This window comes from Myotis yumanensis, unplaced genomic scaffold, assembly GCF_028538775.1.
Source record: "Myotis yumanensis isolate MYYU_CA2020_CCGP unplaced genomic scaffold, mMyoYum1.0.hap1 SCAF_9, whole genome shotgun sequence".
Lineage (NCBI taxonomy): Eukaryota > Metazoa > Chordata > Mammalia > Chiroptera > Vespertilionidae > Myotis > Myotis yumanensis.
This window is the reverse complement of record NW_027223760.1, coordinates 82049190-82077166: the sequence shown is the minus strand read 5'-3', so window position 1 is coordinate 82077166 and position 27977 is coordinate 82049190. Positions and strand designations below refer to the sequence as shown.

Here is a 27977-nt window from a genome sequence, read left to right as displayed (position 1 = left end):
GCGCGCCCCCCCGGAGACTCGTCCGTGCGGTGCTGGCGGTTCTGCCATCTTCCCGGAGGCGGTGTCTCCCGGATCGGAACCAGGAGCTGCTCCCAGCCCCGGGCCGGCGGGAGGAGATGCAGGGGGAGGACGGCGCGCCCCGGGGCCGCGGGCGCCTCGGATGACGGCGAGTCCGCTCCCGGGCTCCCTGCGGGAACCGCCCCTCGCGGCCGCCCGGTCCGTCCGGGGATCGTGGGGCGGGCTCGGCCGCGGGAGGCGCTTCCAGCCGGGGCTCCGGCCGGGCGGGCGGCGAAGGGACGGGGCCGGCGGCCGTGACCGGGCTCGGAGCCGCCCAGCGCTCCCCGCGGGGCCCCGCGGCCCGGGCAGCGTCCGGCCGGGCGGGCACCACGTGGGGCGCGCCAGCGGCGGCCAGATGTGCCGGCCCGCGGCCCCGCGCACCGGCTCCCGCGCGCTCCCCGGCCGCGCCCGCCCCCGCGGCCCGCCGCCCTCCTAGAGGAAGCCCGGCCCCCGCGGGGTCCCCGAGCGGACGCCGCGCCGGAGGTTTGTCCCCGCGCGCGCACCGTCCCGCGCGGCCCCGGGGCTGGGCCCGGCGCGGGGCGATGGGCGAGACCATGTCCAAGAGGCTCAGGTTGCACCTGGGCGCCGAGGCGGAGATGGAGGAGCGCGCGTTCCCCAACCGCTTCCCGGACTACGAGGCCGCCGCCTCCGCGGACGCCGCTGCCTCCGCCGCGGCCGAGGACACGGACGGGGCTTGCCCCGCGCCCGCCCCCGACGAGCTCGGCCTCCCCTTTCACGACGACGGGAAGGTGAGTGGCAGCCGGCGAGGGCCCGGCCTTGGGCCGCGCCGGGTGGGGGGAGCCCGCGGGGTGGTAGCGTCCACCCGCCCCGCCCACCGCCGTGCTGACGTCACCCGCCCACCTACGCGCTGATGTCATCGGCTCCGCCCACCTGCGCGCCGCGCGCCGCACCGGCCTGCGTCTCGCCCTCGCGGGGCGTGGGGAGCGCGCACCGGTGTCTGCTCGCCCCTCGCCCCTGCCCCGCTGGGCCCTTCCTGGCGGCGCCGCCCCGGGAGGGTGGGCACTGCTGGTTTGGGGCCTCCTTCCCCGCGGCGCCGCGTGCCCTCGGCCTTGGAGCTGCCCTGATGGGGGGGTCTGCTCGGGCGCCCCGGGTGGTGGAGGCGCAGGTTTGATGGCGGGCGACGCCCTTCACTCCGCCTCTGCGCAAGCCCAGCGCACGCGCTGCGAACCGGCTCCCGGTGTTCCCGCGGCCGACGGCGTCTTCCATTTCCTCGTCCTGTTTGTCACTTAGGATTCACGTTTTTTTATAGTAAAAGGCTTATGTTGACGCCTGGCGAGCATTACACAACCCCTGGTTCACGCCGAGCACCAGCTGCCCGCCGCCGCCCTCAGTGAAGAGGCTGCTGCCTGCGCGGTGCCGGTGCCGGTGCCGGTGCCGGTGCCGGTGCCGGTGCCGGTGCGGGAGCGAGCCCCGCCCGGCGGAGCCCGTGGGAGCAGGGAGAGCCGGGCAGCATGCGATGCACGCTGGCTGTGAACATGCTTTTTTCCCCCTTTTTACCCTTTGTATGCAGTGAATGTGATTTTCACCCCAACCACAGGGGCGGGCAACAGCGGGTTGACAGCTGTGAGTTCACAAAGCAGTGTTTTTTCTTGTATTGTTAACCTTGCATCATATATTCTCCTTTGTGGACAGCTGTAACCTACCTTTGCTCACTCCTGCATGTGCAGACGGACTCCTACAAAAGAAAGTTACAGCACAAATAACTCCTGCGGCTTGTGTGTTCTCTGGGCGGTCAGGCGGTGACGATGTCAGGGTGGGGACCGGCAAGGCGAGGGGCGTGGGAATTGTGTTCTTGGGCATGAAGGGGGGGAGGGGGTGGCTGTGATGTTAAAAGCGGGGAAAGTCACAAGATAAAATGAAGATGGATTAAGTTCCACTATCTTCCATACAGATACTTTATGGTTGGCTGATCATGACATTTTTATCGTTAAAATATTATGTCAAGACTGTAATGAATATCGATAATATCAAAGTATGCATTTGGCTTGAGAGACATGGAATTTCATGAAAACAAGGACGTTATGGGTGGGATGGTGTCTCCCAGGAAGATGTGCCCGAGCCCTCAGGGGGACCCCTCCGCTCGGGAGCTGGTTTCCCTGTTAGGAAATGTCATTCCTTAAGGCAGGTCTTCTGTGCAGGAGAGAGGCAGTGCCCCTCCCCTGGGGAAGGTGTCCTCCCCGAGTCCTGCTCTCAGTGCTGGGAAGGTCGATGAGCCTTTCTGTGAAAAAGAGAAATCCACTCACATTCAGTTCCAGGGCCTTGCACCCGTTTAAGGTGTAAACAGGTGCCTCCAGGGTTAAGTAAACCATGGAGTTCTCACACCTTACACTCTGGTCACTTAATTTCTAGGGTTTGCTTTGACTCAACACCCACAAATGTCAGTAAAATTTGCCCTGAAAGCACCAAATGTGCAGGAATATAAAATCATTTTCTGTTTTTCTTTTTCTTCCTTGGACTTTTTATTTACATGGGGCCATGAATTCCTTTTCCTTTTCAATTGCATAAACGCCTTTTCTCTCTGGGTCCACAGAAGGACATTTCTTTATGATAGCAAGTCAGTTTGTGAGGAAGACACAGTTATACATTTGTCTGTACCTAATAACAGACTACAAAATACACGAAAGCAAAAAGATAAATAAAAAGTGCAGTATTAAAGGAAGAAATAGACAATAGACATGTCTATCATCAGGGATTGTAATGCACTTCCACAGTTGGCATAGCAACTAAATTTTTTAAAAAATCATCAAAGACAGAAACATCTGAACAACTGCATGTGTAAGAACGTTGCTAAGTTTCCCATGAGGAAGACTGCCGGCAGTGGGTAAGAATACCTCCTTCCTTAGCTGTTAACAGTGTTGGTATGTAATACTTTTAAAATATTTTTTTATCATCAGACTAGAGGCCCGGTGCACGAAATTTGTGCACTGTGGGGGGATCCCTCAGCCTGGCCTGCACCCTCTCCCAGTCTGGGAGCTCTCGCCAGCCGTGAGCCCAGCTTCTGGCTGAGCAGCGCTTCCCCTGTGGGAGTGCTCTGACCACCAGAGGGCAGCTCCTGCAATGAGTGTCTGCCCCCTGGTGGTCAGTGGGCGTCATTCCGCCGTTTGGTTGATTTGCATATTAGCCTTTTATTATATAGGATAGGCACACCATAATATTTGTACTTATTTGCACTGCATTGATTGCTAAAGTGATTGACCATTTTTGCATATGCTTGTCACTTGACTTTTTTTATGAGGTGCATTGATAATTTTAGGTATATTTCTGTATTCTAGTTTTCTTTTTATTTATAAGTATTTCTCCCTTGTCATTAACTTTCTGACTTAAATTTATTGGCGCAACATTAGTTAATAAAATTATATAGGTTTCATGTGTATACTTCCATAATACATCATACATTGTGCTGTGTGTTCACCAGCCAAAGTGAAGTCTCCTTCCATCACCAGTTATCACCCCTTTACCCTCTTCTACCTCCCCCATCCCCCTTACCCCCTCTGGTAATCACCATACTGTTGTCTGTGTCTGCAAGTTTTTGTCATTAACTTTTAAACCATCTTATTTTCTTTCACTTATAGAAGTTAAAATATTTGTGTAATCAAATCCACCACTTTTCAATGGTTTTGTTCCTTTGGTTCTGCAACTTATTTTGTGTAATCCTACTTAAGACTTATAGTCTGTGTAGGGCATTATCGCATTTAAAAACTTACCTTAAAAAAACTAAGGTACACTCTCCAACCAGTGAAGCATTAAAATGGGCCAGGCAGTGTAATTTCTGCCTGTTAACGTTCTTACAACTTAGACTGTTAGAGTAGTTATTACAACGTTGTCCATTTCTATTGATGTCTTTTGGTTCTCAGATCATTCACACATTCGCAAGGCGGGTCCAGACCAAAATCAAAGATCTGCTGCAGCAGATGGAAGAAGGGCTGAGGACCGCGGACCCACATGACTGCTCTGCGTATACGGGCTGGACAGGTGAGAGGGGGCGCCTGCCTAATGTGTCCTATTCTTAGGTTGTGCTATGTAAGACTTGGGTTTAAAACTCCTTTCTCTTGTAAAATGGTAAAGTTCTCTACCCTTTAGATGAAGTTTTGAACTGTCTTCCTAGAGGAGATGCTTTGGAATTTTATTTCTAAAAAATTCTGCCTGGAAGTTGGAACCTGATCTGTCGTCTGTCGCATGTTGATGACATTATCTGCCCTCACGTACGGCGTCTACAAAAATGTGTGATAAGAGCACACTTGCCCCAGGGTCAGGGTTTGTGCTGCCTTTTTTCTACCCTGAGTTTTTTTTTCAAGTCTATCCTGTTGCCCTTCAGAAATACAGGTTTTCGGGTTAATGTAAAATCATGTCCAAAAGGCGAAAGGGAACGGGATTGATGTTCTTCTTGGGGAATTCCCCAGGCATAGCCCTGCTGTACCTGCAGTTGTACCGGGTGACGGGTGACCAGACGCACCTGCTGCGGTCCCTGGATTACGTCAAGAGGACCCTTCGGAATCTGAATGGCCGCAGGGTCACGTTCCTCTGCGGAGACGCTGGGCCGCTGGCCGTGGGCGCGGTGGTGTACCACAAACTCAGGAGTGATGGCGAGTCCCAGGAGTGCATCGCGAAGTGAGTGCTTAACATTGAAGTCTCTTCTCCAGGCTGTCAGTGCAAGGTCCTGCTGTCTAAAGATAATGAAAAAGGAAGACTTTTTTCTTTTTTTCTTGGTGCCGTGACTCAGATCCGAAAGGAAGACATTTTTTAATTCATCTGCTGCTACAGATCTCTCCGAGAAGTGAAGTTTGTGTGTGAATACTGAGCAGAGTGTGGGATCATGTGCTCGCTTTCTACCCAGCTCTGCTGGCCTTAACTTGGGGAGGGAGGGGGCGGAGCACACGCATGTTTCTTCGTGTTGCTTTGATCATTTTCCTGAGGTAATTTTTGGCTGCCTTCAGTGCATGGAAAGTAGCTTGTATGCCTCAGACTTACTGTGAGCGTTGTTCTCAGGTTCAGTTGGGATGGGACAGTTAGAGAGCCCACTGTGTGTGCATCTATTGGCTTCTGTTCTTCTCTGGAGAAGCAGAAGTCAGCGCTCACAACCACGGCTGTGGTCTCCAGCTCATGCTGGTCTGTTCCTGTTTATTGAATGACAGGCAACTCGGGCTAATTCCCAAGCGTTGGCTACATTTTACTACCATTTTCGTTTAGAGTTGAAGTCACTTTCTTCTAATTCTGGATTTCAAAATTGAGTATCTTCTCTTACATGGCTTAGGGTAGATGCACGGTAGACATTTTGACCAAAACGATGTTTTGTTACTCATTGTGATATCTGAGAGAGAAATGAGTGAAATGGACAAGGTTTTCTTTTCTGTTTTTTGATATATTTTTTTAAACCATTTAAATTGAAAATAAATAACAGGCAATTCCTAAAGGAACGGGGTTATTTACAGTTTCGGGAAGGTATCCTAGACCTTCTCGGGGAAAAGAGATCCTTTCTTGTTGGGTAGACTTTTGCAGCTCCAGAGATCCATTGTCTGCCAAGATTCGGACCTTCCCGACGAGCTGCTTTATGGCCGGGCCGGGTATCTGTATGCCCTCCTCTACCTGAACACGGAGATCGGGCCAGGCACCGTGTGTGAGTCGGCTGTTAGAGAGGTAGGGTCACCCACAACCCCGGGCATCCTCTCACCCGTCTGCACTCTGCCCCCAAGAACAGTGACTTCTAAAAGCATCTCATAAAACTAACGAGTTGCTCCTTCCTGCGTCTTCTAGGAATGTTTTTGTTTTTAATCTGTACTCCTCTTAGGCCTGTATCCAATCAGCTGTTTTTACTAGAATCAAACAACCCCCGCTTCAGAAAGATAGCATGTCTCTCTTTCACGAGATGTCTGAACTAGTGGGCAGTCCTGGGAAGCTGGCAGGGGACCCTTCTATCTTGTCCTCCCACATCCTAGGGCCGTGCCCTTGTCTGCATGGCCAAAGCTAGGTGAGCACCTGTGCCCAGGGACAAGTGAGTAAGTGGAGGACGAGCAGCTTCCTTGTAAGGCGAAGAACAAGAAGTTGCTCTTCTCACTTCTGCTCACGTCCCACATACAGAACTGAGCCAGGTGACAGTGTCAAGATCTCTGGGGCTAAGAGGCCAGGAGGCCCAGCTAAAACTTGTAACACAGTTACCAAAAGTATGAAGGGAGTCAGGATATTAGGAGCCAGTCAGGATGTGTGCTGCAGCCTCATTACAGCTATGCGAGTCTTCTTTTGAGCTAACTAAAGCTCTGCATGCCACAGCGGACCTCATGTCACTAGGCTTTCCCACAGAGCCAGTTCTGCAGCCTTTCCCACACACAGCCGGTCCCTGCAGCCTTTCCCACACACAGCCGGTTCCTGCAGCCTTTCCCACACACAGCCGGTTCCTGCAGCCTTTCCCACACACAGTCGGTTCCTGCAGCCTTTCCCACACACAGTCGGTCCGTGCAGCCTTTCCCACACACAGCCGGTTCCTGCAGCCTTTGCCACACACAGTCGGTTCCTGCAGCCTTTCCCACACACAGTCGGTCCCTGCAGCCTTTCCCACACACAGCCGGTTCCTGCAGCCTTTCCCACACACAGCCGGTTCCTGCAGCCTTTCCCACACACAGCCGGTTCCTGCAGCCTTTCCCACACACAGTCGGTTCCTGCAGCCTTTCCCACACACAGTCGGTCCTTGCAGCCTTTCCCACACACAGCCGGTTCCTGCAGCCTTTCCCACACACAGCCGGTTCCTGCAGCATTTTATGGGAGATCACCAGTCTTTTGGGGGAAACATTGTAGCTACAAAGCAACTAAGTAGTCTAGAATATTTTTATAGGAAGTTTTTCCAGACTCTAGTAAACTTTTTATGCAAAAAGTTTTGGTTTCATGGTTTGACTTTTTCTACTCGGAGATTGTCTACGGATTTCTCTCTGCCTGTATCTATTAATTCACAAAAATAAAGATAACAGTGCTGGCTGCTGAGTGCCTAGAGATTTCTAGATGAAGCTATCTAAGGACATGCTGTTAGTGGTATTAGACTGAAACAGGATACATCTAAGTTTTTCAGACGTAAACTGTGCCATTATGTCTGCAGGTTGTTACTGCTATTATTGAGTCGGGCAAGGCTCTGTCGAGGGAGGAGAGGAAGGCTGAGCGCTGCCCCCTGCTGTACCAGTGGCACAGGAAGCAGTACGTGGGGGCAGCCCACGGCATGGCCGGGATCTACTACATGCTGATGCAGGTGGGAGAATGCTCTGAAATACTGACACGGCAACCAGACATAAAGCAGTAGATCAGATAGGAAAACAGAGCTAAACTTGGCTCACAAGCCATGCAGGCTGCACTAAGGGTCCTTGGAACCAGGACACCTAAGCTTTGCTGCACTCACCCAAGCAGTGAGCTCAGGGGGCTGAGTCCGCACTCAGATCAGGTGCCTCCGCCCACACTCCTGTGCGGGTCCTGCTGCCGTGGGAGGAGTTGCTCTCCCCATCGGGAAAGCTCCCGGGAGCTCTCGGCCTTGTCGTGTCCACCGGCCCCGGGTGCGAAACGGGCTTGGTCATTTATCATTCTCGTGAGACGCGGCAGTTCACAGCTGAGGGAAATCCTGGCCACCATAGTACCCTGAACTCTGAGGGTGTGGAAGACATTTTCAACTTTAGTTTCTGAAACATAAATCATTTATGTCTATTCCTCACGTGTGCTTATTTCATAGAATAAACATTTTAAGCTTTATCATTACCAATATATAGAAAGAGAAAAAGTATTTAAGTGTGTGAATAAAAAAAGCAACAACATGCCAGACTGGGACAGACTTCTCTCTCCCTCTCCCTTCCTCCTGAAATCAATAAAAAAAATATATATTAAAAACACAAACAAACAGGCCTGCTCTCTGTGCTAACTTTATGTGTTAACTTGATATTTACTCACGGTGCCGAGAGATGTGGTCAGAGTTATCCTGAATGTTCCTGTGAGGTATTTTGGGTGAGGTTTGTATTTAAATGGGTGGGAGATCTGTCCTAGACTTAATTAACCCGATAATTGAGTTGATTCTAATTTTATATGCTTCTCAGTATTCCAGGTAATTGGTACTTTGTTGCCATAAGATAGAGGTTTTTTAAAAGAAAAAAAGGAACTTTAGAAAAATAGATTAAGTGTTTTGTTTTGTTTGTTTAAAGCCAGCAGCAAAAGTGGACCAGGACACCCTGGCCGAGATGGTGAAGCCCAGCATCGATTACGTCCGCCACAAGCGCTTCCGCTCCGGGAACTACCCGTCGTCTCTGAGCAACGAAACGGACCGACTGGTCCACTGGTGCCACGGGGCCTCGGGGGTCATCCACATGCTGATGCAGGCATACAAGGTCAGTGCCGTCCGCACCCCCGCTCCTCGGGGGGCCTCGGTCAGCCCGAGCTGCTGGAGGGGAGCGGGTGCTGTCTGCCCCAGGGCCGTCAGGAGGAGGGGGTGCTGTCTGCCCCAGGGCCGTCAGGAGGAGGGGGTGCTGTCTGCCCCAGGGCCGTCAGGAGGAACGGGGTGCTGTCTGACCCAGGGCCGTCAGGAGGAACGGGGTGCTGTCTGCCCCAGGGCTGTCAGGAGGGGGGTGCTGTCTGCCCCAGGGCCGTCAGGAGGAACGGGGTGCTGTCTGACCCAGGGCCGTCAGGAGGAAGGGGGTGCTGTCTGCCCCAGGGCCGCCAGGAGGTGGGTGCTGTCTGCCCCAGGGCCGTCAGGAGGGGGGTGCTGTCTGCCCCAGGGCCGTCAGGAGGGGGGTGCTGTCTGCCCCAGGGCCGCCCGGAGGTGGATGCTGTCTGCCCCAGGGCCATCAGGAGGGGGGTGCTGTCTGCCCCAGGGCCGTCAGGAAGGGGGTGCTGTCTGCCCCAGGGCCGTCAGGAAGAAGGGGGTGCTGTCTGCCCCAGGGCCGTCAGGAGGAAGGGGGTGCTGTCTGCCCCAGGGCCGTCAGGAGGGGGGTGCTGTCTGCCCCAGCGCCGTCAGGAGGGGGGTGCTGTCTGCCTCAGGGCCGTCAGGAGGGGGGGGGTGCTGTCTGCCTCAGGGCCGTCAGGAGGGGGGGGTGCTGTCTGCCTCAGGGCCGTCAGGAGTGGGGGGTGCTGTCTGCCTCAGGGCCGTCAGGAGGGGGGTGCTGTCTGCCTCAGGGCCGTCAGGAGGAAGGGGGTGCTGTCTGCCCCAGGGCCGTCAGGAGGGGGGTGCTGTCTGCCCCAGCGCCGTCAGGAGGGGGGTGCTGTCTGCCCCTGCGCCGCCAGGAGGTGGGTGCTGTCTGCCTCAGGGCCGTCAGGGTGCCGAGCGTCCGATGGTTTCCTAACCGGGAAGGGCAGTGTCTCGCTGACTCCCACTGAGAACCCTCCTCTCGCTGCCCTGCGTCTCCTGCCAGGTGTTCAGGGAGGAGAAGTACCTGAAGGACGCCGTGGAGTGCAGCGACGTGATCTGGCAGCGCGGCCTGCTGCGCAAGGGCTACGGGCTCTGCCACGGGACGGCCGGCAATGGCTACGCCTTCCTGTCCCTGTACCGCCTCACCCAGGACAGGAAGTACCTCTACCGCGCTTGCAAGGTGAGGCCTCTCTGTCCCAGCAGCCTGGACACTCCAGGCGGAGCCGACGCGCAGCTCCCTGTCCTTTCCTCCGGCTTCTGTCCCAGGCACAGCGGTCCTGGCCGCAGTCCACCACGCACCCGGGAGTCAGACCACACCCTGTTCCAGAGCCCGGCCTCGCCCTGTCCCTCCTCCTCTCCCTCGCTGGCACCACGCTGCACCTCCAGCCTCTGCCCCTCTCCACGCAGGAGCATGTCTTGTTCCCTTTGAGCTGCTCAGCTGGTTCCCATCAGGGGTGCCTTCCCCCCACAACCCCTTGTGATTCCTTTCCATCCAGTCTCAGCCTGGGTGGTGTCCCCGCCCTCTGCACAGCCCGCCCCGCCCTCTGCACAGCCCACACCCACCCCGCCCTCTGCACAGCCCGCCCCGCCCTCTGCACAGCCCACACCCACCCTCTGCACAGCCCACACCCACCCCGCCCTCTGCACAGCTCACACCCACCCCGCCCTCTGCACAGCCCACACCCACCCCGCCCTCTGCACAGCCCACACCCACCCCGCCCTCTGCACAGCCCACACCCACCCTCTGCACAGCCCACACCCACCCCGCCCTCTGCACAGCTCACACCCACCCCGCCCTCTGCACAGCCCACACCCACCCCGCCCTCTGCACAGCTCACACCCACCCCGCCCTCTGCACAGCTCACACCCACCCCGCCCTCTGCACAGCCCACACCCACCCCGCCCTCTGCACAGCCCACACCCACCCCGCCCTCTGCACAGCTCACACCCACCCCGCCCTCTGCACAGCTCACACCCACCCCGCCCTCTGCACAGCTCACACCCACCCCGCCCTCTGCACAGCCCACACCCACCCCGCCCTCTGCACAGCCCACACCCACCCCGCCCTCTGCACAGCTCACACCCACCCCGCCCTCTGCACAGCTCACACCCACCCCGCCCTCTGCACAGCTCACACCCACCCCGCCCTCTGCACAGCTCACACCCACCCCGCCCTCTGCACAGCCCACGCCCACCCCGCCCTCTGCACAGCCCACGCCCACCCCGCCCTCTGCACAGCCCACGCCCACCCCGCCCTCTGCACAGCCCACGCCCACCCCGCCCTCTGCACAGCCCACACCCACCCCGCCCTCTGCACAGCCCACGCCCACCCCGCCCTCTGCACAGCCCACGCCCACCCCGCCCTCTGCACAGCCCACACCCACCCCGCCCTCTGCACAGCCCACGCCCACCCCGCCCTCTGCACAGCCCACGCCCACCCCGCCCTCTGCACAGCCCACACCCACCCCGCCCTCTGCACAGCTCACACCCACCCCGCCCTCTGCACAGCCCACACCCACCCCGCCCTCTGCACAGCCCACACCCACCCCGCCCTCTGCACAGCCCACACCCACCCCGCCCTCTGCACAGCCCACGCCCACCCTCTGCACAGCCCGCCCGCCCTCTGCACAGCCCACACCCACCCTCTGCACAGCCCGCCCGCCCTCTGCACAGCCCACACCCGCCCTCTGCACAGCCCACACCCGCCCTCTGCACAGCCCACACCCGCCCTCTGCACAGCCCGCCCCGCCCTCTGCACAGCCCACACCCGCCCTCTGCACAGCCCACACCCGCCCTCTGCACAGCCCACACCCACCCCGCCCTCTGCACAGCCCGCCCGCCCTCTGCACAGCCCGCCCCGCCCTCTGCACAGCCCGCCCCGCCCTCTGCACAGCCCACGCCCACCCTCTGCACAGCCCGCCCGCCCTCTGCACTGGGCGCAGCTTCCCGGCCGTGGCTGGGGAGGTCATCGAGAGTCTGTTTTGCTGCCTCCTCGAGTGAACTCTCAGCCTTGACAAACAATGTCTTCTTCTTAGTTTGCAGAGTGGTGTCTGGACTATGGCGCCCACGGGTGCCGCATCCCCGACAGGCCCTATTCACTCTTTGAAGGTGAGGGGGCCCCAGGTGTGGGTGATCGGGCCCCCATCTCTGTGGGATTGGCACCAACGCCTCCGATCCTGCTCGAGCGATGACCCCACAGCCACACATAACTCACACAGGAGTTCATGGCTGAAGTTTACATTAGTCTCTCTGCCACCTGCTGTGGCTCCTGTGAATGTCTTCCCCGTGTTTTGGTCTCTTGTGCAGTAAATGCAGACAGAACATAAGGCGCTTGCTGCTTGTTAACGAGGACATGCTCAGTTCCTCCTCTGCACCCTGTGCAGTGTTGCGTGCATGCCACTGCTCTGTCACAGGGCCTGTTAGCTACATGTATCTAATTACTTCAGTTACATAAACAAATGTGACTAATCAATATTAGTATTTAAAGAACATTAGTACCTAGAAATATTAGTAGTTGGAAAAAGTTGAGAATATCGAAGAAAGTTCTGAAAATCAAGAGCAATGACAGGAAGTGAGAAAACGATATTAACAGTCTGCTGCAGGCACAGTATGTAGAACATAATCTGGGAAAGCAAAATAGTTTACAGAGAGCCCTGGGGTGTGCGTGTGCATGTGTGTGTATGAGTGTATGCGTGCACATGTGTGTGCAAGTGTGTGTGTGCATATGTGTGAGCGTGTGTGCTGTTTTGTGACTGTTGCTTTGGTGGCTCCTGACAAGGAGCGGTCAGGGGCTGTGTCCCTCCCAGTGCCTTAGTAAAGGACCCCCTTGACTTGCAGGCATGGCCGGCGCGATCCACTTTCTCTCCGACGTCCTGGCTCCTGAGACATCCCGGTTCCCGGCGTTTGAACTTAGCTCTTCGCAGACGGATAAAAAGATGTAAAAAGACTCCTAAGCACCCCGTTTGGACCAAAAGCCATGAGACTGCTCAGTGCCTGACGGGGAACCAGCTGTGAATCCCGCAGGGGAGGCGGAGAGCAGACAGGCTGGGCCCTGTGTGCAGTGACCCTGGACCTGGAGCCCAGTGGCAGCTCCCGTCTCTCCTGTCACAGCCCCCCCCCCCCCACCCGAGGCCACACCCGCTCTCACACCCCGTTCTCACAGCGTCTGCATGTCTCTTGGTGTTTGTTGTTTGTAGGTACCAGCTGTGCTCAGCAGAAAGCCCCCGTGCCCTCGAGCGGAGCTGGCCCGCAGGACACTCGGCAGCCCCTTCCCTGTAAATCACAGCGGGAGCCTCGGGCAGAGGCCGGTGACACCCAGTGCTCGCACCCGCGCCGCCTCGCTGCACCTCACGTGGCAGGAGGGCAGGGCTCCAGGACCGAGAGGCTGAGCAGATACGGGCTCGGCCTCCCCATGAGGGTTTTGTGCTCACCTCGGTGTTTTTTGTTGTTGTCGTTTTTTAATTTTCTTTCAATCCTTACCTGGGATATGTTTTTCTGGTTTTAGAGAGAGAGTAGAGGAGAGAGATTGCCTCCCACACGTGCCCTGACGAGGACTTGAACCCGCAGCCTTTGGGTGTACAGGGCTGACGCTCCAACCACTGAGCCACCGGTGGTTTGAGAAGCCGGGCGCCTCGCTCTCCGGGCCAGTCCTCAGCAGAGTGGCCTCGGGACGGGCGGCCGTCCAGGTGAACCTTCCTGTGTCCGCTGTGCGTCAGGGCCCCGAGCGTCGGCAGTTCTAGGCCCGGTGCGTTACTAAAGCAGACGGCTCCCCTGTCCATCCGCGTTAAGTGTGTGGCTTGAAGTTCAGTGAATAAAGTTCCAGAAGGCGACCGGCAGGCAGGTCTGTTCCGTGTCCCTGCGATTAAACGACGTCAAACCTGGTCCGTTATCAAGGCATCCGCTCGGGATCAGAACATTCCTGTGCTTTGTCCACTGTTTGGGTGATGACAGGGTCATGTTGATGACACGTGAAAGGACTGGTCTTCACTTATCCACACGGGAAACACGTTCCTGTAAAACGGGCGCTGCTCTGGGTGAGCGTACCTGCCCCAGTCCTGCCCCGCGGGGTTCAGTGTAGAAGGGTTTCCCTCCTGGGACAGCTGGTCGGGAACGTCTCACCTTGAGAGCTGAGGCGGGGTCAGGGAGACACGCGAGGCCTCTGAGGCCTGGTCCTTGTCTGGACGCCAGCAGCCCCCCTGGACCCTCATGAAGGAGTCAGTGTGGAAGGCGGTCGCGGGGAATCCTAGCGCTGCTGAGCGCCGCCCGGGCTGGCCTGATGGGAATGATGGCTCAGGAGCCTTCGCCACACACACTGTTTCCAAGTCATGACTGTTCTCTCACTGTTCTCTCTGGTGACTTCCCGGGACACAAGTCCTCAGGGTTGTTTTTAAGGGGCTTCCTGGGAAGCCAGTGCCCTGTCACCTGGAGGACATGCGTCATGAGTGAGCTGAGCCCAAACGGACAACCTGCTCCCGCCCCCATCCACACGCAGCCACTCCCAGGGTTCTGCACCCTCACCCCCCAGCCTGTGATACCATGACAGGAGCGTGGCCTCGGCTGTTGCATGGCCCAGGGAGGCCCCAGGGGCTGCACAGGACTCACCCCCAGGCCCCAGGACAGGGTGTCCCAGCCAGAAGGGCGCATCCTGGCCACGTCCCCAAACAATGAGGGTGACGCTTGGTCACCTATGAATCCTCCATGTGTGACAAGGGCTTGTTTCGGGCTAACACGTGAGGGACAGGTAAAGTGTTTGCAGAATAAACGAGGAGCTTGTACTTACAGGTTTGCCCCTGGCCAGGAGGACTGACACCTCCCTCCTTCCCACTGGTGTCAACAGTGCGCAGTGTGCCGCCCAGTGACCGCTCCCCAGCCGCTGTGGCTCAGGCCCCCACGGTGGAGGGGACGTGGCGTGGGCCAGGGTCAGGGTCAGGGTCGGGTACAGTGAGGGTCAGGCTTAGCATCAGGCACGGTCAGGGTCAGGCACATGTCATTTTGGGGTGGATTGCATATTGATGTCTTTGAAGTGCTCTGGGTAGTGAGGGTGCACAACAGGGCAGGGGCCACAGACAGCCCAGCAGCATTAGGGGGCTGAGAGGAGAGGACGTGCAGCCCCTGGGGCGGGGGCTGTGCTCTCCTGGAAGCCATGAGGGAGGGGGAAGAGGAAGGGAGAGAAGAGTGATGGGCTCTTTCGGAGAGGACAGAATTGGCCATGCGAGAGAAAGGGGATCAAGAATATACTTTTTTAAGTTCAAAAAATTAACAGCGCGTTTGTGAATCCATGGGCAGGACCCAAAGGGCAGTGTTTGAAATGTGACATGGCACAGAAAGGGGGAAGGGGAGGGGGAGCTGGTGCCCAGGCCCAGACCAGCCGGTCGCAGAGCTGGGAGCCCGCCTTCCACGTCTCTGGCTCACAGATGGGCACAGACGCTGTGGGCGCAGAGGGGCTGGTGGGCATGGTGGAAGTCTGATTTCTTCAGTGTTCTCAGCGGGGCAGCATCTGCTGAGTGAAGATGGAGGAGGAGGTGTGGGGACTGGAAGTGAGAAGAGAAAGTGTGAAGATCGCCAGGAGAAGGGAGGAGGGTGAGTGAGCAGCTCTCAAACGCCAGCCGCTCAGCAGTCACTGGGAGGCTTGTGGAAACGGTTTCTGGGCCGGTGGGATCCAGGAGGTCTAGGTAGGGCCTGGGGGCGGCTCCTGCCAAGTCCAGGGTGATGCCAGTGCTGCTCCCCCGGGGACCCCACACGTCAGGGGAACTTGCCCGTGGGTCCCTGGTTCCTCTGGTCACCCCAGGAAGGCTGGTCTGGACACGGGGTGCTCGGCATGATGGCATCCAGGCCCACGTGGTTGTGGACATAGGGAGATCAGTGGGTGGGCTGTGGTGTTCCTCCAGCCAAGCTCAGCTCGCTGGTTAGCTGGGTTTGTCTGAGTTGCTTTGTCCTGTGTGCTGGCTTTAGTCTCTCATGTCAGAGGGTCTGCTAGTTAGCTCAAGGCTGCACAAAGCCTCGCAGAGCTGTGGGGTGGGGACTGAAGCTCATGGGGAATTCTTGCCCACAGGGTTGACGTGGCTGGATCTTTTCACCGGGGAAACGCTGGGCCTGTTTCTGGAGCCGACCAGCGCCTGCCCAGCCGATGCCCAGTCTCCTGCTGCAGGGGGCAGAGGGAAGGGGGAAGCAAGCCAGGGGCCATCTTCACCAGAGGGCACTCTGACCTCATGTCCTCTGGGCCAAAGACCAGCGCTCTTTCCAGAAGAGAACCTCTAGGTAGGGGAGGGCCCTGACCCTGCTGGGTGGCAGGAAAGGCCTCCACAGAGCTGACTGGCAGCTAAATAGCCAGTGGCCAAACCTCCTCCCTGCCACCCAGAGCCCCTGGGTGCTGCCCATCCCACAGCCCAGGCCCAGGGCCTGGGTAACTGCCTGGGGGGGGGGGGGGGCGGGCTCCTGCTGTCCTTGCTGTGAGCTCAGACTCACGATGCCACATTCAGTTCTGCCTTCCAGGGTTGTTGGGAGGATGAGACCAAATAATCCAAGTCAAGAACCTAACATCATGCACATGTTCACAAACTCGGTGTCGCCTTCTCTGTGAACTGGGGGATTAAGGGGTGACCTCAGATGATGCTCGCTCACGGGGAAAGGATTGTGATGGTGGACTGGTTGCCTCTACTGGCTGGCACCCCCCCCCCCCCCCGCCCCTGGAGCAGCAGGCTGGCCCCACCCCCAGGAAGGCAGCTTTCATGGGATTTTGCAGCTCCAGCCCCACATCCTGTTCTTTTTTTCTAGAATGACAATTCTTCAGGGAGCTGCTGGCTGCTCCCACTAGGTGTTGAGCTTCAGCCGCACACCCACAGATGGCCAGCTCTGCTAGGGGGACGTGGTGTGTCATTTACAATCAGCACATATGATTCATCGGTACTATTCCCAGTGGCCTACTCACGGGATATAGCCAGAGTGACTCTCCATTCTCTATTCTAGGCTCTCCTCCATTTAACAGGGTTAAGCTCTGGAGAGCATGGCATCTCTAATGTACAATACTGACTGTCGAGCTGGGCACTGTGTGAAGTCCTTGGTAAGCCCATCGCATTTGGTGATCTCATCTGGCCCCACAGGAGCCTGTGTGACGGTTTCCCTGCCACATTTCTCTACCTGGGAGGCAACTTGGGGCGGGGAGGTCATACCACGGCTAAGCTCTGGGGCACAGATTCCACGAGACCCGAATTTACAGGAGTAGCAACAAATATTTCCAGGTCAAAGATGAAAATGGAACTAACTCCCATTCTCGCTGGAGATGAGGGAGATAAGCCATTATTAGAATGTGCAGCGAAGTAACTGCACAACATCTTAGTGGACAAGGACAGCAAAGGTATGCTCTGAATCTAAGCATTAAATCACGCACTCGAGCTTTACATTCCTGTTTTATACCACGTTCAAGCAATTACGGTTCTCAGTGCTTCAATCTACTATGTATTTCATGGGACACTATAATGTAAATGTTACTGCTCGGACATAAGCAATCGGTGAGCCCCAGCAATGACCGTCTGTGGCTAGCTGGACACAAGCAGACACTGTGCTCCTCTGGAAATGCAACCACCATCTCTGATGTATTCCTTCCAAACAAAAGGAGGATCTGAGTCCAATCACACTTCTCTATAGAACTACCAATGTACACGAAATGCAAACACCGTGGGGATGCCATCTGCAAATTCCACACTGTGGGTACAGACAAAAGACATGGTTTAAAAACAAAAACAAACCAAAAAAAGCAAAGGGGTAAGAAGGAGAGACATGTGTAACCTCAGAACCACCTCAAAATGGCCCTGTCCCGCTTATGGAGACACTGAGTTGCTTTTCAGAGATAACAGAACAGAATAAAACCCATGTCAGGCAGCCAAAGCAGGTGCGGAGGAGAGAACTCTGACCCCCCAGCTGCTGCCGGAACCAAAGTCTCGCCCTCGCCTCCCTACATGCACGGAACCACAGGACGGGGACACAAGCGGAACTTGAACCCAGGAACCGGAAGCGGGGAGTCCGCTGTCCAGGAGGATGTGGTGCTGACGCCCCTGCACCCCTTCTCAAAGTTAATGCCTCCAACGGCTCAGGTCTCGGCACCTCCCCACACAGTGCCCTGTCCCAGCCGCCCGGCTTCCGTGGGAGACGCGAGGGGCCGGCGCCTCCGCCCCGCCGGTCCCCATGGCCCCTGCCCGCCCACCCCCGCCCCGGCGCCTGCTGGGCCCCAGCCTGGAAACAGAGCGTCTCCCCAGCCGCCTTCTCTGCAGACCCGGCTTCCATCTGCTCCGATCTGTCTTCTTCCAGTTCAGAAACTGCTCCAGATTCTTGTTTTTGTATTTTTGTGCCTTGAGAGCCACTATGGACTTTTTTTTATTAAATCCTCACCTGAGGGTATGTTTTCCATTGATTTTTAGAGTGGAAGGGGCGGGGGAGAGAAACGTGGATGTGAGAGACACATCGCTTGGTTGCCTCCTGCACAACTCTGCCGGGGCCAGGGATTGAACTTGCAACCCAGCGCATGCCCTTGACCGGGAATTGAACCCGAGACCCTCGGCGTGCGGGCTCTACCCACTGAGCACAACAGCCAGGGCCACCTGCACTTTTTGAAGTTCACTGTGAGAGGCAGATAAAAGCAAGCCACGGCTGGCCTGGGCCTGTAAGGGACCCTGCGCCCCTCTGCAGGGGGAGCTGGTGGCAGGCGCTGCCCGGAGAGGCGAAGGCGTGTGAGCCAGTGGGACCCAGCCACCGCGAGCTGCTGCCTCGTCCGGCCTGTTTCCTGTGCTGTCTTCAGAGAGCGAGAGAGAACATGCTGCTTTTTCCACGGGATCTCCACGCTGATTCATCTAAGTGCAGCCAGCTGTGGCACATACACCCACCAACAGGTCTGTGAGACGCACAAGCAGAGCCACGGGTAAAATCCAGGCTCGCCTGCCTGTGGGAAGCCGGTCCGGGCCTGGAGACCCGACATCGGTGTCAGCTGTGAGTTTACCTGATTGCTGCCCTTCCCTTCCCACCTGCTCAGATCACTTTTCCTTCGTTAGGTTTTTTAAATGAGTCTGGCTGGCGTGGCTCAGTGGTTGAGCGTCAACCTAGGAACCAGGAGGTCATGGTTTGACTCCAGGTCAGGGCACAGGCCCGGGTTATGGGCTCGATCCCCAGTGTGGGGCGTGCAGGAGGCAGCCGATCCATGATTCTCTCATTTCTCTCTCTCTTTCATCATTAAAAAAATATTTTTAAATAAAAACAAAATAAAACGTGTTGGTGAACCAAAACTTCCTTATATTCTCTGATAGCGTCTAGTCCAGTTTTCCGGAGATTGGCTGTGTCACCCCCACCCCCCACCCCCACCTGCCAAGGGAACCCTCAGCAGGTGCCTCACTCTGCCCTCCCTCCGCTCCCAGCACAGACAGTCAGAGCACACGTCCAAAGGCGTTTTTATTCTGCGAACATAGGAAACAGGACCCTAAGGAAGAGAACAGAAGAGCACGGAGCCACGTGCTGCAGACACGTGCGCCGTCTGCTCCCAGTTCCCTCCTCACCGCGGGCTCTCCGGGGCTTCCCCCGCCAGGAGCACCCACGCTCGAACCTCGGCAAGAGGGACTCCCACCCATGGAGCAGGTTCTCACCCAAGCTCTAGGGGCAACAAAATGTATCTTACACAAACGTGGGATATAAAACTGCCGGAGCTGCTGAAACCGCCCAGGCTCTTGCTATCCAAAAGGAAGATAAGATTTTGCATGGACACGTGGGGCCTCTTCACCCGCACCTGGTCCGGGGCCCGCAGCTCGAGTGTGCTTCGTTATTTAAGAAAAAAAGCCAAGGGACCAATTGAAGTTAAAAATGCAAAACCAGTGACCTGGAGGAAGAGGAACTTTTAGACCCTTGTTGTCGTTGGTTGTAAACAGCAAATGTTGTGCTTTGTCAACTCATTTCACTCGAGGACCCGGGTGTGCGGAGGGCCTGCATTCGGGGACAGGGGTTCACAGGTCGCACGAGGGTGACCAAAGACATGGGCACGAGTCTGCACTCACTAACTGCTCCCCAGGGCGCTGGCTTGGTCCCAGGCGCCCCCCCTGGAATTCCCCGGGAGGCTCCCAGGGTCTCCATCCTCCCAGGAAGGTCCCTCTGAGCAGTGACAACGGCCTCACCCTGATTCCTCGCCACTGCCCTGGAGACAGACCGGAGCCCAGGGACAGCAAGACTCCTGGCCTGGGGAACAGAAACCACCGGCAGCCCCTGCAGTGACATGTCCCGATGCTCCAGTCCAACAAGTAACTATTTCTCAAGAGGCTTCGATTAGTTAATTTCAAGAGTAGGCTCCCTCTACCCCCCACCCCCACCGTGGAACCGCCACACATACAGGGATCTACCTACCGTCTTGGCTACGCTGCTTTGCCCTTCCTACGCACTAGCCAGCAGGGCTCAGTCTGGGCTCACATACACTAGCGGCATCACTAACTACACAGAGGAACGGGGCTCCCACTCACTGTCCGCAACCCCAGGATGGCCATCAACAATCCTGGGGGCTGCCCACAACCCCGGGGAGGGGTTCTGAGCCAGGTTTGCATCCCGACCACATCTTCTTGATTCGCACGTTGGCTAAGTTGTCAGTGAATCTACGGGGACTTGTGACGGTCTCCCTGCAGTCCTGTCTTTCTCAGCAAGCTCCTCTTCGAGCCCACACAGCTGCTGAACCAAACAGGCCACACACAGCCCGCCCACCCGCCGAGGCACCGCCACCGGCCACCCTGCAAGGTGCCTTTGCTTTGAAAGTGTCCTTCATCAAAACCTGGAGCCAGAGCTGCCGGGGAGGCTGTGGAGACTGCTGGTCACGATCAAAGACCGGGGAGCTGCTGACATTCCGGGGATACACTGATGAGAGTCAGACCTCAAAGGGCAGCGCTCTACACGCACTCCCATAAATGAACTAAAATGGGGGGAACGCGATTTCTCCCCAAGTCGGACAAGCTCCTAAATGCCACGTCCCGGCTCGAGGCACGGAGCGATGTCCGAGGAATGCAGAGCGTTCCTCAGTGACCTGCAGGCAACTGCAGACACCCACCCGGGCCCTCACTCCCAGCCCTGGCTGGGCAGAGGGGTGTCCCTCCTCTCTGGGGAGCGATGGAGACAGAAAGTGCAGGAGGTCCTTGTTCACCAAACGTCTCTCTAGCAGCTTCTTCAAGAGGAAAACGGACGGAACGAGAGGCCCCCAAAGCTGACCCTGTGGGGCCTCAGTCCAGCGGCCGCCGGGCACAGGGCTCCAGCAGGGGAGGGGTCTCCCCCACACCCGGCCCTCGCTGGCCGCCTCCTCTAGTCCTGCCTGAGGCTGTGGGCGCGCCACCCTCGGGGGTCGGCCCTCGGGGACTGTCCACACTCTGCCAAAGCACAGACATCAGAAACAGGACGCGGCCAGTGCAGATACTGGTCATCTATAGAAAACGTGAGGGGCTGTGCTTGCTCTGAGGGTGTCAAAGAGGGATGTGCCCTTGTGGCTCCTAAGACCGTTCGGGAAGCCAGCGCTGATGGGACGCGGGCGGCCGACGACGGCTCCTCCGTGTCCGCAGCGCCGCCTGGGCCGGCTCCGGCCAACACCCCGCTACTTGGCCTTCACCACCTGTTCGTAGGGGGGTGGGGGCGTGTTGCAATAGGAGGGGGGCGGGGGGTAGGGCACGCTCCCCTGGGGTGAGTTGGGTTGAACCTGGAAAGCCATCGCCATGGGATTCACGGCAGGATTCATGCCGGGTCCTCCGGGGTCGGTGTAATACGGCAGCCCCGGCGGCTGGGCTCCTGAAAGAGAGAGAGCAGTGTGAGCCCAGCAGACACCCCGCTGCCCATCGCCCCCAGCTCCGCCAGCAGCCAGGCCTCCCCAGCACGCTCGACTCAGTGGCCGACAAGGTGCCGGGCACCAGCACTCCCTGGCCTTCTGGAGCTTCTAACCTCCGGGGTGCGGGCGTCCAGTGACACATACCCTGGGTGGCTAAGGGACAGGAGGACAGGAGCAGCATCGGGCACAGGTGGGCTGAGGGCTCGGACCTCGCCAACCTGGATGGAGAGCCAAGGCCGCTCTGAGGAGGCCTGGGGAGCACGAGCTGAAAACACTACCAGCAGAGAGGGCGCCCACACTGCTCAACAAAACCGGCGGCAAGGGAAGTCACTTCCCCGCTAAGGAACGCGGCAAGAGCCTCGGCCAGAATCCTCCCCCCACCCCACCCCCCCCCCGCCCCCGCCACCCCTGCAGCTCCAAGGCCCTTAGAGAACCATCTGCTGAGACTCAAGTCAGAAGTACGGCCGCCATTCCCACCGGCCAGGGAACATTTGATCAGGGAGGGGACCACCTGGCACAGGTGAGCCCAGCTCAGACAGGGAGGCCGCCTCGGGGGACGCCAGCGGGCGGCTGGGCACCTGGGCACCGATGCTGGTGGGAGCGGCTCTGCTCCAAGGTGGCCCCTCAGCTCGATCTGAGCTGCAGTTCTGGAGCGTGTGTTTCAGATCTGCTTCCTCTGGCCATGCTATACCATGGACAGAGCAGTGAATACACACAGAGAACTGAGACACGGAGCGGGAGCTTGGGGCGCCCTGGGCTAAGCTGACTCTGAGTAGACGCAGGTCTGTTTGAGGGAGGCCTCCTTTACCCCCGGAGACACTGGGAGCCTCAGAGCCTTCGTCCCAGTACATATGGCGGAGGGTCTCCCTGTGCTACAGTTTAACTGCATGGCGGTCCGATTCCCGCCAAGATGCCCACCGGGTGTGCGAGGGGTCTCACGCCTGCACACGTCAGACCTGGGACCTCCCTCCAGTGCTGCGGGGAGAATGAGAACAGAAACACGAGGCCAGAAGTGCATCTGCAGGAGCCGGCAGGAGGGCAGTCTGCCAGCCGGGGCCTCCTCTCTCACCTGCTTCCCTGGTGCGGCCGCCCACTGCCCTGGGCCGTGTCTGCCCACAAGCCCTTCACCTCCCATGAGTTTCCCAAAGGCAGAGGTTATGCCTTATTTATCTCCAATCCCTTTATATCTTAAAGATTAAGATTTTAAAAAGAGGCTATTGTAATAGTCCAGGATAGGCAATGGAAGCCTCCGAAGAGGAGAGACGAAATGGGGAGTCGAGAAGAAGAGGTGTTCGGGAGGACCTGGGGGCACACTCAGTGTGGAATGCATGGGACAGAGAAGAGGCCTACATAGAAATGACTGGCGTCTGGTCTTGATAGAGGTCCCACGGAGCAAGAGCAAGGTTACAGGAGAGGGGCGGGGCTACAGGAGGAGGGCGGGGCTACAGGAGGAGGGCGGGGCTACAGGAGAAGGGCAGTTCTACAGGAGGGCGGGGCTACAGGAGGAGGGCGGGGCTACAGGAGGACGGCAAGGCTCAGGAGAACGGTCCATGGTGGTTACAGCCACCCACGCAGTGTGCAGGGAGGGACACAAGGCCGAGGAGCGGGCGGTGGGACGCCTGACATTGGCGACAGGAAGAGAACCCGGGTATTCAAGGAGGAGGAGAATGCAAAGGGGGCTGGGAGGACTAGGATGGTGAAGTGGGGCCGCGTCCCGGCAGCAAAGGGAACGCGGAATGTTCAGGAAGACGCCTGGGCGGCGGGAGGGGCGCGGACGGAGCGCGGACGGAGGGGCGGCTGACCTGGCGCCGGGTTCGGGGGCTGCCTGGAGTAGGACACGTTGAAGGCGGGCTCCTCGATCAGCGGCGGCGGGTACATGCGCCTCCGGATGAAGAAGCCGGCTCCGCAGCAGAAGAGGACGCCCATCATGAGGAGGAACCTGGGGGAGCACAGCGCCCAGGTGAGGGCCGGGGCGGCCCAGGCCCCCACTCTGCGGGTCAGAGGCCACGCTGCCCAGAGCCCTGGTCTCGGCTCCCCGGTGAGGGTCTGTGCAGACACTGCCCTGCAGGGCCTGGCCGCTGGCGGGGGCCTCCTCCTCGGAGAGCTGGGCATGGGCTGGCCCAGCGTCTGTCCTGAGTCGGGAGGCAGCCCACACTCTATGTGAAGGGAGACGGCGAGGCAGCAGGAATTTTATCGTGAGATCTGCAGACTCTCTGATCTTTAGGAGGCTGAGCTCTGGCCCATGTGGCTGGGCTGGTTGGGCCTTGTCCCCTGCACAGAAAAGCCGCCTGTTCGATTCCCAGTCAGGGCACATGCACCGGGTTGTGAGCTCGATCCCCGGGAGGGGGTGTGCAGGAGGCGGCTGATGGATGTCTCTCTCTCACATCAGTGTTTCTCTCTCGCTCCCTCTCTCTCTAAAATATCAATTTAAAAATCTTTAACAATAAAAAGACAGTTGACCTCAGTGTTGTTTCGGAAACTAGCCAGGAGCTGCTGGAGGAAGAGGTGCTGCCCAGCCCCCGTCCGCAGGAATCAGCTCCTCCCCCGGCCGCCGCCTGGGAACCGGGAGGGGCTTCCGGCAACTCCGGGAGCAGAAATGCTACCGTGAGGACAGGCAGCTCCCGAGACAGTGACCAGGAAGGCGACGGGAAGGTGGCACCCAGGGCCGGGGGCAGGGGGAGAAGCCGTGGGCAGGCAGGGTGTGACCTACCAGAAGTACCACAGCCGCTGGATGGAGAGTGCCCGCACGCAGCACCGGGACCCGCAGCAGTCCTCGTAGGGGCGGCATCTGCGGGAGGGGCACAGGGTCAGGGCCGGTCCCGGGAAGGGCGGACCGTCAGAGACCCGGGAAGAGCTCAGGGCAGAGGACGGACAGCCATGGCCGCAGGCCACAAAACGGCCACGCTGACCACGTCCATCTCGTGGCCCAAATGGAAGGTGCGAGACGGACACGGTCAATGTAATTCATGGCACCACATCCCGCAGGCCCCGTGCGCCCAATCACGACGGCTCCTTCGGGGAAGTGCCACGACCAAGGAGCGTGTGACCGCCGGTTCTGCCACAGGCCGGCACTGATGCGCTGTGGGTCCCGCTCGGGGCAGGGGGTTAAAGACAGAGCCTGCAGGGCCAGACCGGCTAGGGGGCTTGTCCTGGTCTGACTGCCAGCCCCCCACTAACGGTGGGGCCTCTGGGAGCCGCAGTTTCCTGAGCAAAATGGGCGCGAGGACAGGACGCGGTCACGGTGCCGCTGTCCTTACAGAAGTGCCCACAGGCACTGTCCCCACCCTCGCCAGCCCTCCCGCACCCCAGGCCAGAGGCTTCAGGCTCCTGTGGACACTCAGGGGCTGTTCTTCCCCCAGAAGAGAAGCCGAGAAAGGCCCTCACCAGGGACAGGACCCCCTCAGGCCCCGAGGGGTCATCACTGCCTCCTTCACTATTTGTGGCCCGCCCAACGCTCGCCCTTTCCACTCCGCACACCCCAAGCAGGAGAGCTGACCTCACCCCGCACAGAGGGGCCCATCAGGCCCAGGTCTGCCAGGAGGTGGGCACACCAGCGCCCCCTCGTGGCCGCAGGTGGCCTGTGTCAGGCCCCGGACCTGGTCTGGCTCTCCAGCGCCAGCAGGCAGGTCGGCAGCCGGCCAGGCACTGGTTCTATGGAGCTGCTTCCGCCTCCTGCTCCGACACCTTCGAACAGCATTTCCCCTCACGCCATCCATTATTCACAGCGAGGACGCGCCAGACACAGCCAGCCAGGCTGAGGCTGAGGTGAGCCCCGTCTAAAGGAGCGGCACACCCCGACGGGAGGCTGGGGACAGGGCCTAGGAATGACCTGGTCAAGGCCACAGGCAGAGCAGCAGCGGGAGGAGTGGCCTCTGCCCACCCCGGTACACACTGGGGGTGTGGGGTCGGTGGGGGGTCAGGGGGTGCAGAGGGTCAGCCAGGCCGGAGTTCCTGCAGGGCGAGCCTGCTGCCCTCGTCCTCAGTCCCACGGCGCCCACACGCTCGCCCCCAGCCCCTTCAGGTGGCGTGGAAGTGACCAGTCTCCAGGGACCCGGAGGCATCGAGGCGTGAGCTGCTGGGTGTGCTCACTGATTCTGTCACCGCATCATTAATCCACGTCCCATCTCCTTCGCCTTCCCTGCACCTGTCTCCTGTCTCCTGCCCCCTCCTCGCGGCGGGGCAAGGGGCATGGGCTGCCTCGTCTCCATGCCGCTGACTTCAGAGACCCCCGCTTCTCTACTTCAGCGGCACTGAGATCCGAACCCAAAACTACAAGTGTGTACACAGGACACCCAGCACCCAGCACCCAGCACCCTGCTGCATCCACCGCCCCTGAGAGGGACCCAGTCATGCAGGAGCCCGGGGAAGGGTTGACACCTCTGCCATCGGGGATGTCACTCATGAAACTAGTCCGCTGGCCCTAAGGTTTTCTCAGTAAAATGCAGGTGACAAGGCCCACCAGAGGCCATGGGCCTGTTCTCGCTCGCAAATCCCTGGAGGCCAGCTGAGGAGCCCAACCCACTCCTCCCCACCTGTCTTCTGGGCCGAATTCCTGTCATTCCTATTCCTGAAGAGCAGGAAGCTGGCTCCTCTGAGTCACCGGCCTTCTCTGACTCACGTAGCAGCATCCCATGAAGAAAGTCACCACGTCAGACAATGCCCCGTGACTGACTGTGGGAAGCTCCCGCCCGCCTGCACCGGCACGGCTGCCGTAGGACCTCAGCAGCTGGGACTGCGCGCTCATGGCTCCTGGGGCCGAGACGCTGCAGCTGCGATGCACACCCTTCCCAGTGTGTCACCCCGAGCCCGAGGCCCGCGGGAGAAAGACGACCCCCCTTCGCAGGGAAACTTGAGCGGCTGCTTGTACTTGGCAGGCAGGAGGGAGCTCCGATCCCTCTTACATCTGTGCGCTTGTCGCTGCCACAACACCTCATCGGCTGGGCTGCTGGTCTTCGGTTCTCTACGCTCTAAATCAGGGGTCCTCAAACTTTTTAAACAGGGGGCCAGTTCACTGTCCCTCAGACCGTTGGAGGGACATAGTTTTAAAAAAACTATGAACAAATTCCTATGCACACTGCATATATCTTATTTTGAAGTAAAAAAACAAAACGGGAACAAATACAATATTTGTATTTGCATGTGGCCCGAGGGATGTAGTTTGAGGACCCCTGCGTCTAAATTATCCCGTGCAGCCGCCCTGGGGTGTCCCAGAAGCAGGATCGGACCTTGGAGATAATCCAGCACAGGCGACTGGGGCCCAGAGAGGTGAGGAGGTTTGCCCAAGATCACACAGCCGCAGAGCAGGACTGGAGAAGGTCTGACTGCCAGCCCCCCAAACACTCCCCAGCACCAGGGCAGGCTGCCAGTCCCCGGTTCCTCCCCGCCCTTCCCTGGGTCCTGCGTGTGTAGGAGCGCCTTCCAGGTCACCGGAGATGTGGAAGTCACCGGCTCCAGCCCTCCACAGCTCCCAGTCCAGGGAGGGGACATGTCAGCTGTGATCACAGTCAGTCTTTGTTATAACTAACTAGGGGCCCGGTGCACGAAATTCGTGCATGGGTAGGGTCCCTAGGCCTGACCGGTGACCAGGGCCTATCAGGTTCCCCGTCTCCCCGCCTCCCCGCCTCCCGCCTCCTCCTTCCCTCGCTCCCTCAGCACCCCACTGCCGCTGTTGGTCGCCCGCCATATTCCACGCCGCCCCCTGGTGGTCAGTGTACATCATAGCAAGCGATGGAATTCCCGTTCTCCCACTCGAACTCCCGAGGGGACACTTTGCATATTAGCCTTTTATATATAGAGATTCCCCCGACTCCATGGGGGGCCCGTCTGGGAAATCAGGGACACACTCTCTGTCTTGGTCTGAGGGAGATGTGGAAACTGGGTGGGCCCTGGTGATGCCGGATGGGAGCTGGGCTGTGAGGTCGCGCTGCCCCCCTCCCCCCATCAGGGTCTTTCTCCTCCTTGGCCTTCGGAGACGGCCTGGGGTCCCCTGCCCCCAAATCAGACTCACAAGTCTGCTGCCTCCTCTCCCCCCCTCCCCACGTGGGGAAGAAGCCCTCAATGTTGATGGTGGCAATGGCTTTTCGGAGCTCTAATAACAGAATGACAACATTTTTAACTTTTCAGGCCCCTTCCCTTCACTAGGGGGGGAGAGAGGGGTGACAGAGCCCAGACCAGCAGGTCTGAGTAACAAGAATGGCTCGCCTTCGTCTTCTCTGTCCATAGCAAAGACGTTCACCTACATCCTGAACCAGGAAATCAGGAACAAATCAACAATGAAATACGGAGCGGCCCCCCTGCGGCCTCTGGGAGCCTGGGGATGCGCCCTGGCTAATCTACGTAACATGAGAAAGGCCGTGTCACAAGACAAGGGTGGCCACGCCTGCCCCGACCGGAGTCCAGCAAGCAGAGCCGACCAGGAAAGGCCACTGTTCCCAGAAGAACTAACGCGTGCGCTCCCCGGCCGCCCAGCCCCTTTCCCTCCACCGGGTGGCTCTGCGACCGGACCCCAGTCTTCCCGCTGCTGCCTCAGTTCTCAAGGCTCCGCTTTTCCCAGTAGCCAGGCTTCCTGCCAGCACTCGCTGGTTCCCGCCCGGCCCCTGGCCCGGAGCCCGCCTGCCAGCCTCGCTGACAGCCCAGCGCTGCCCTTCCTGCCCATCCCTGCTGCCGGCTGCACGGCCCAGATAACACAGCGGTGTGGGGAGAACGTCTAGGAAA

At 58.7% G+C, this 27977-nt stretch overlaps 2 protein-coding genes and 1 long non-coding RNA gene across 3 annotated transcripts in view; 1 reads left to right on the top strand and 2 right to left on the bottom strand.

The window, feature by feature from the left end:
* Positions 1-513: 513 nt before the first annotated feature.
* Positions 514-13275, top strand: LANCL2 (LanC like glutathione S-transferase 2). The gene is made up of 9 exons (XM_070424818.1): positions 514-806; positions 3933-4050; positions 4479-4686; positions 5565-5712; positions 7160-7306; positions 8241-8423; positions 9444-9620; positions 11476-11548; positions 12278-13275. Exons 1-9 carry the CDS (start codon positions 600-602, stop codon positions 12379-12381), a joined length of 1365 nt encoding a protein of 454 aa, XP_070280919.1. The 5' UTR covers positions 514-599; the 3' UTR covers positions 12382-13275.
* Positions 3572-6153, bottom strand: LOC139016583 (uncharacterized). The gene is made up of 3 exons (XR_011472696.1): positions 5506-6153; positions 5047-5386; positions 3572-4742 (listed from the first exon to the last, which is right to left on the bottom strand). It is a non-coding gene; the product is annotated as an uncharacterized lncRNA (long non-coding RNA).
* A 7577-nt stretch (positions 13276-20852) lies between the features above and the next one.
* VOPP1 (VOPP1 WW domain binding protein) overlaps positions 20853-27977 on the bottom strand; it is a 32044-nt gene continuing 24919 nt past the window's right edge. The window contains exons 3-5 of the mRNA XM_070424817.1: positions 23974-24051; positions 23066-23202; positions 20853-21226 (exon numbers count right to left, since the gene is read on the bottom strand). Of these exons, the coding sequence (XP_070280918.1) occupies positions 21036-21226; positions 23066-23202; positions 23974-24051 (406 nt within the window). The 3' untranslated portion in view covers positions 20853-21035. The remainder of the gene's footprint in view (positions 21227-23065; positions 23203-23973; positions 24052-27977) is intronic.

Excerpts from the sequence above, each read along its gene's own strand:
- LANCL2 (XM_070424818.1), top strand. The coding sequence starts at position 600 with ATGGGCGAGACCATGTCCAAGAGGCTCAGGTTGCACCTGGGCGCCGAG. Across the intron at positions 8,424-9,443 it reads TGCTGATGCAGGCATACAAG|GTGTTCAGGGAGGAGAAGTA; the intron begins GTCAGTGCCGTC and ends GTCTCCTGCCAG. Across the intron at positions 11,549-12,277 it reads GCCCTATTCACTCTTTGAAG|GCATGGCCGGCGCGATCCAC; the intron begins GTGAGGGGGCCC and ends CTTGACTTGCAG.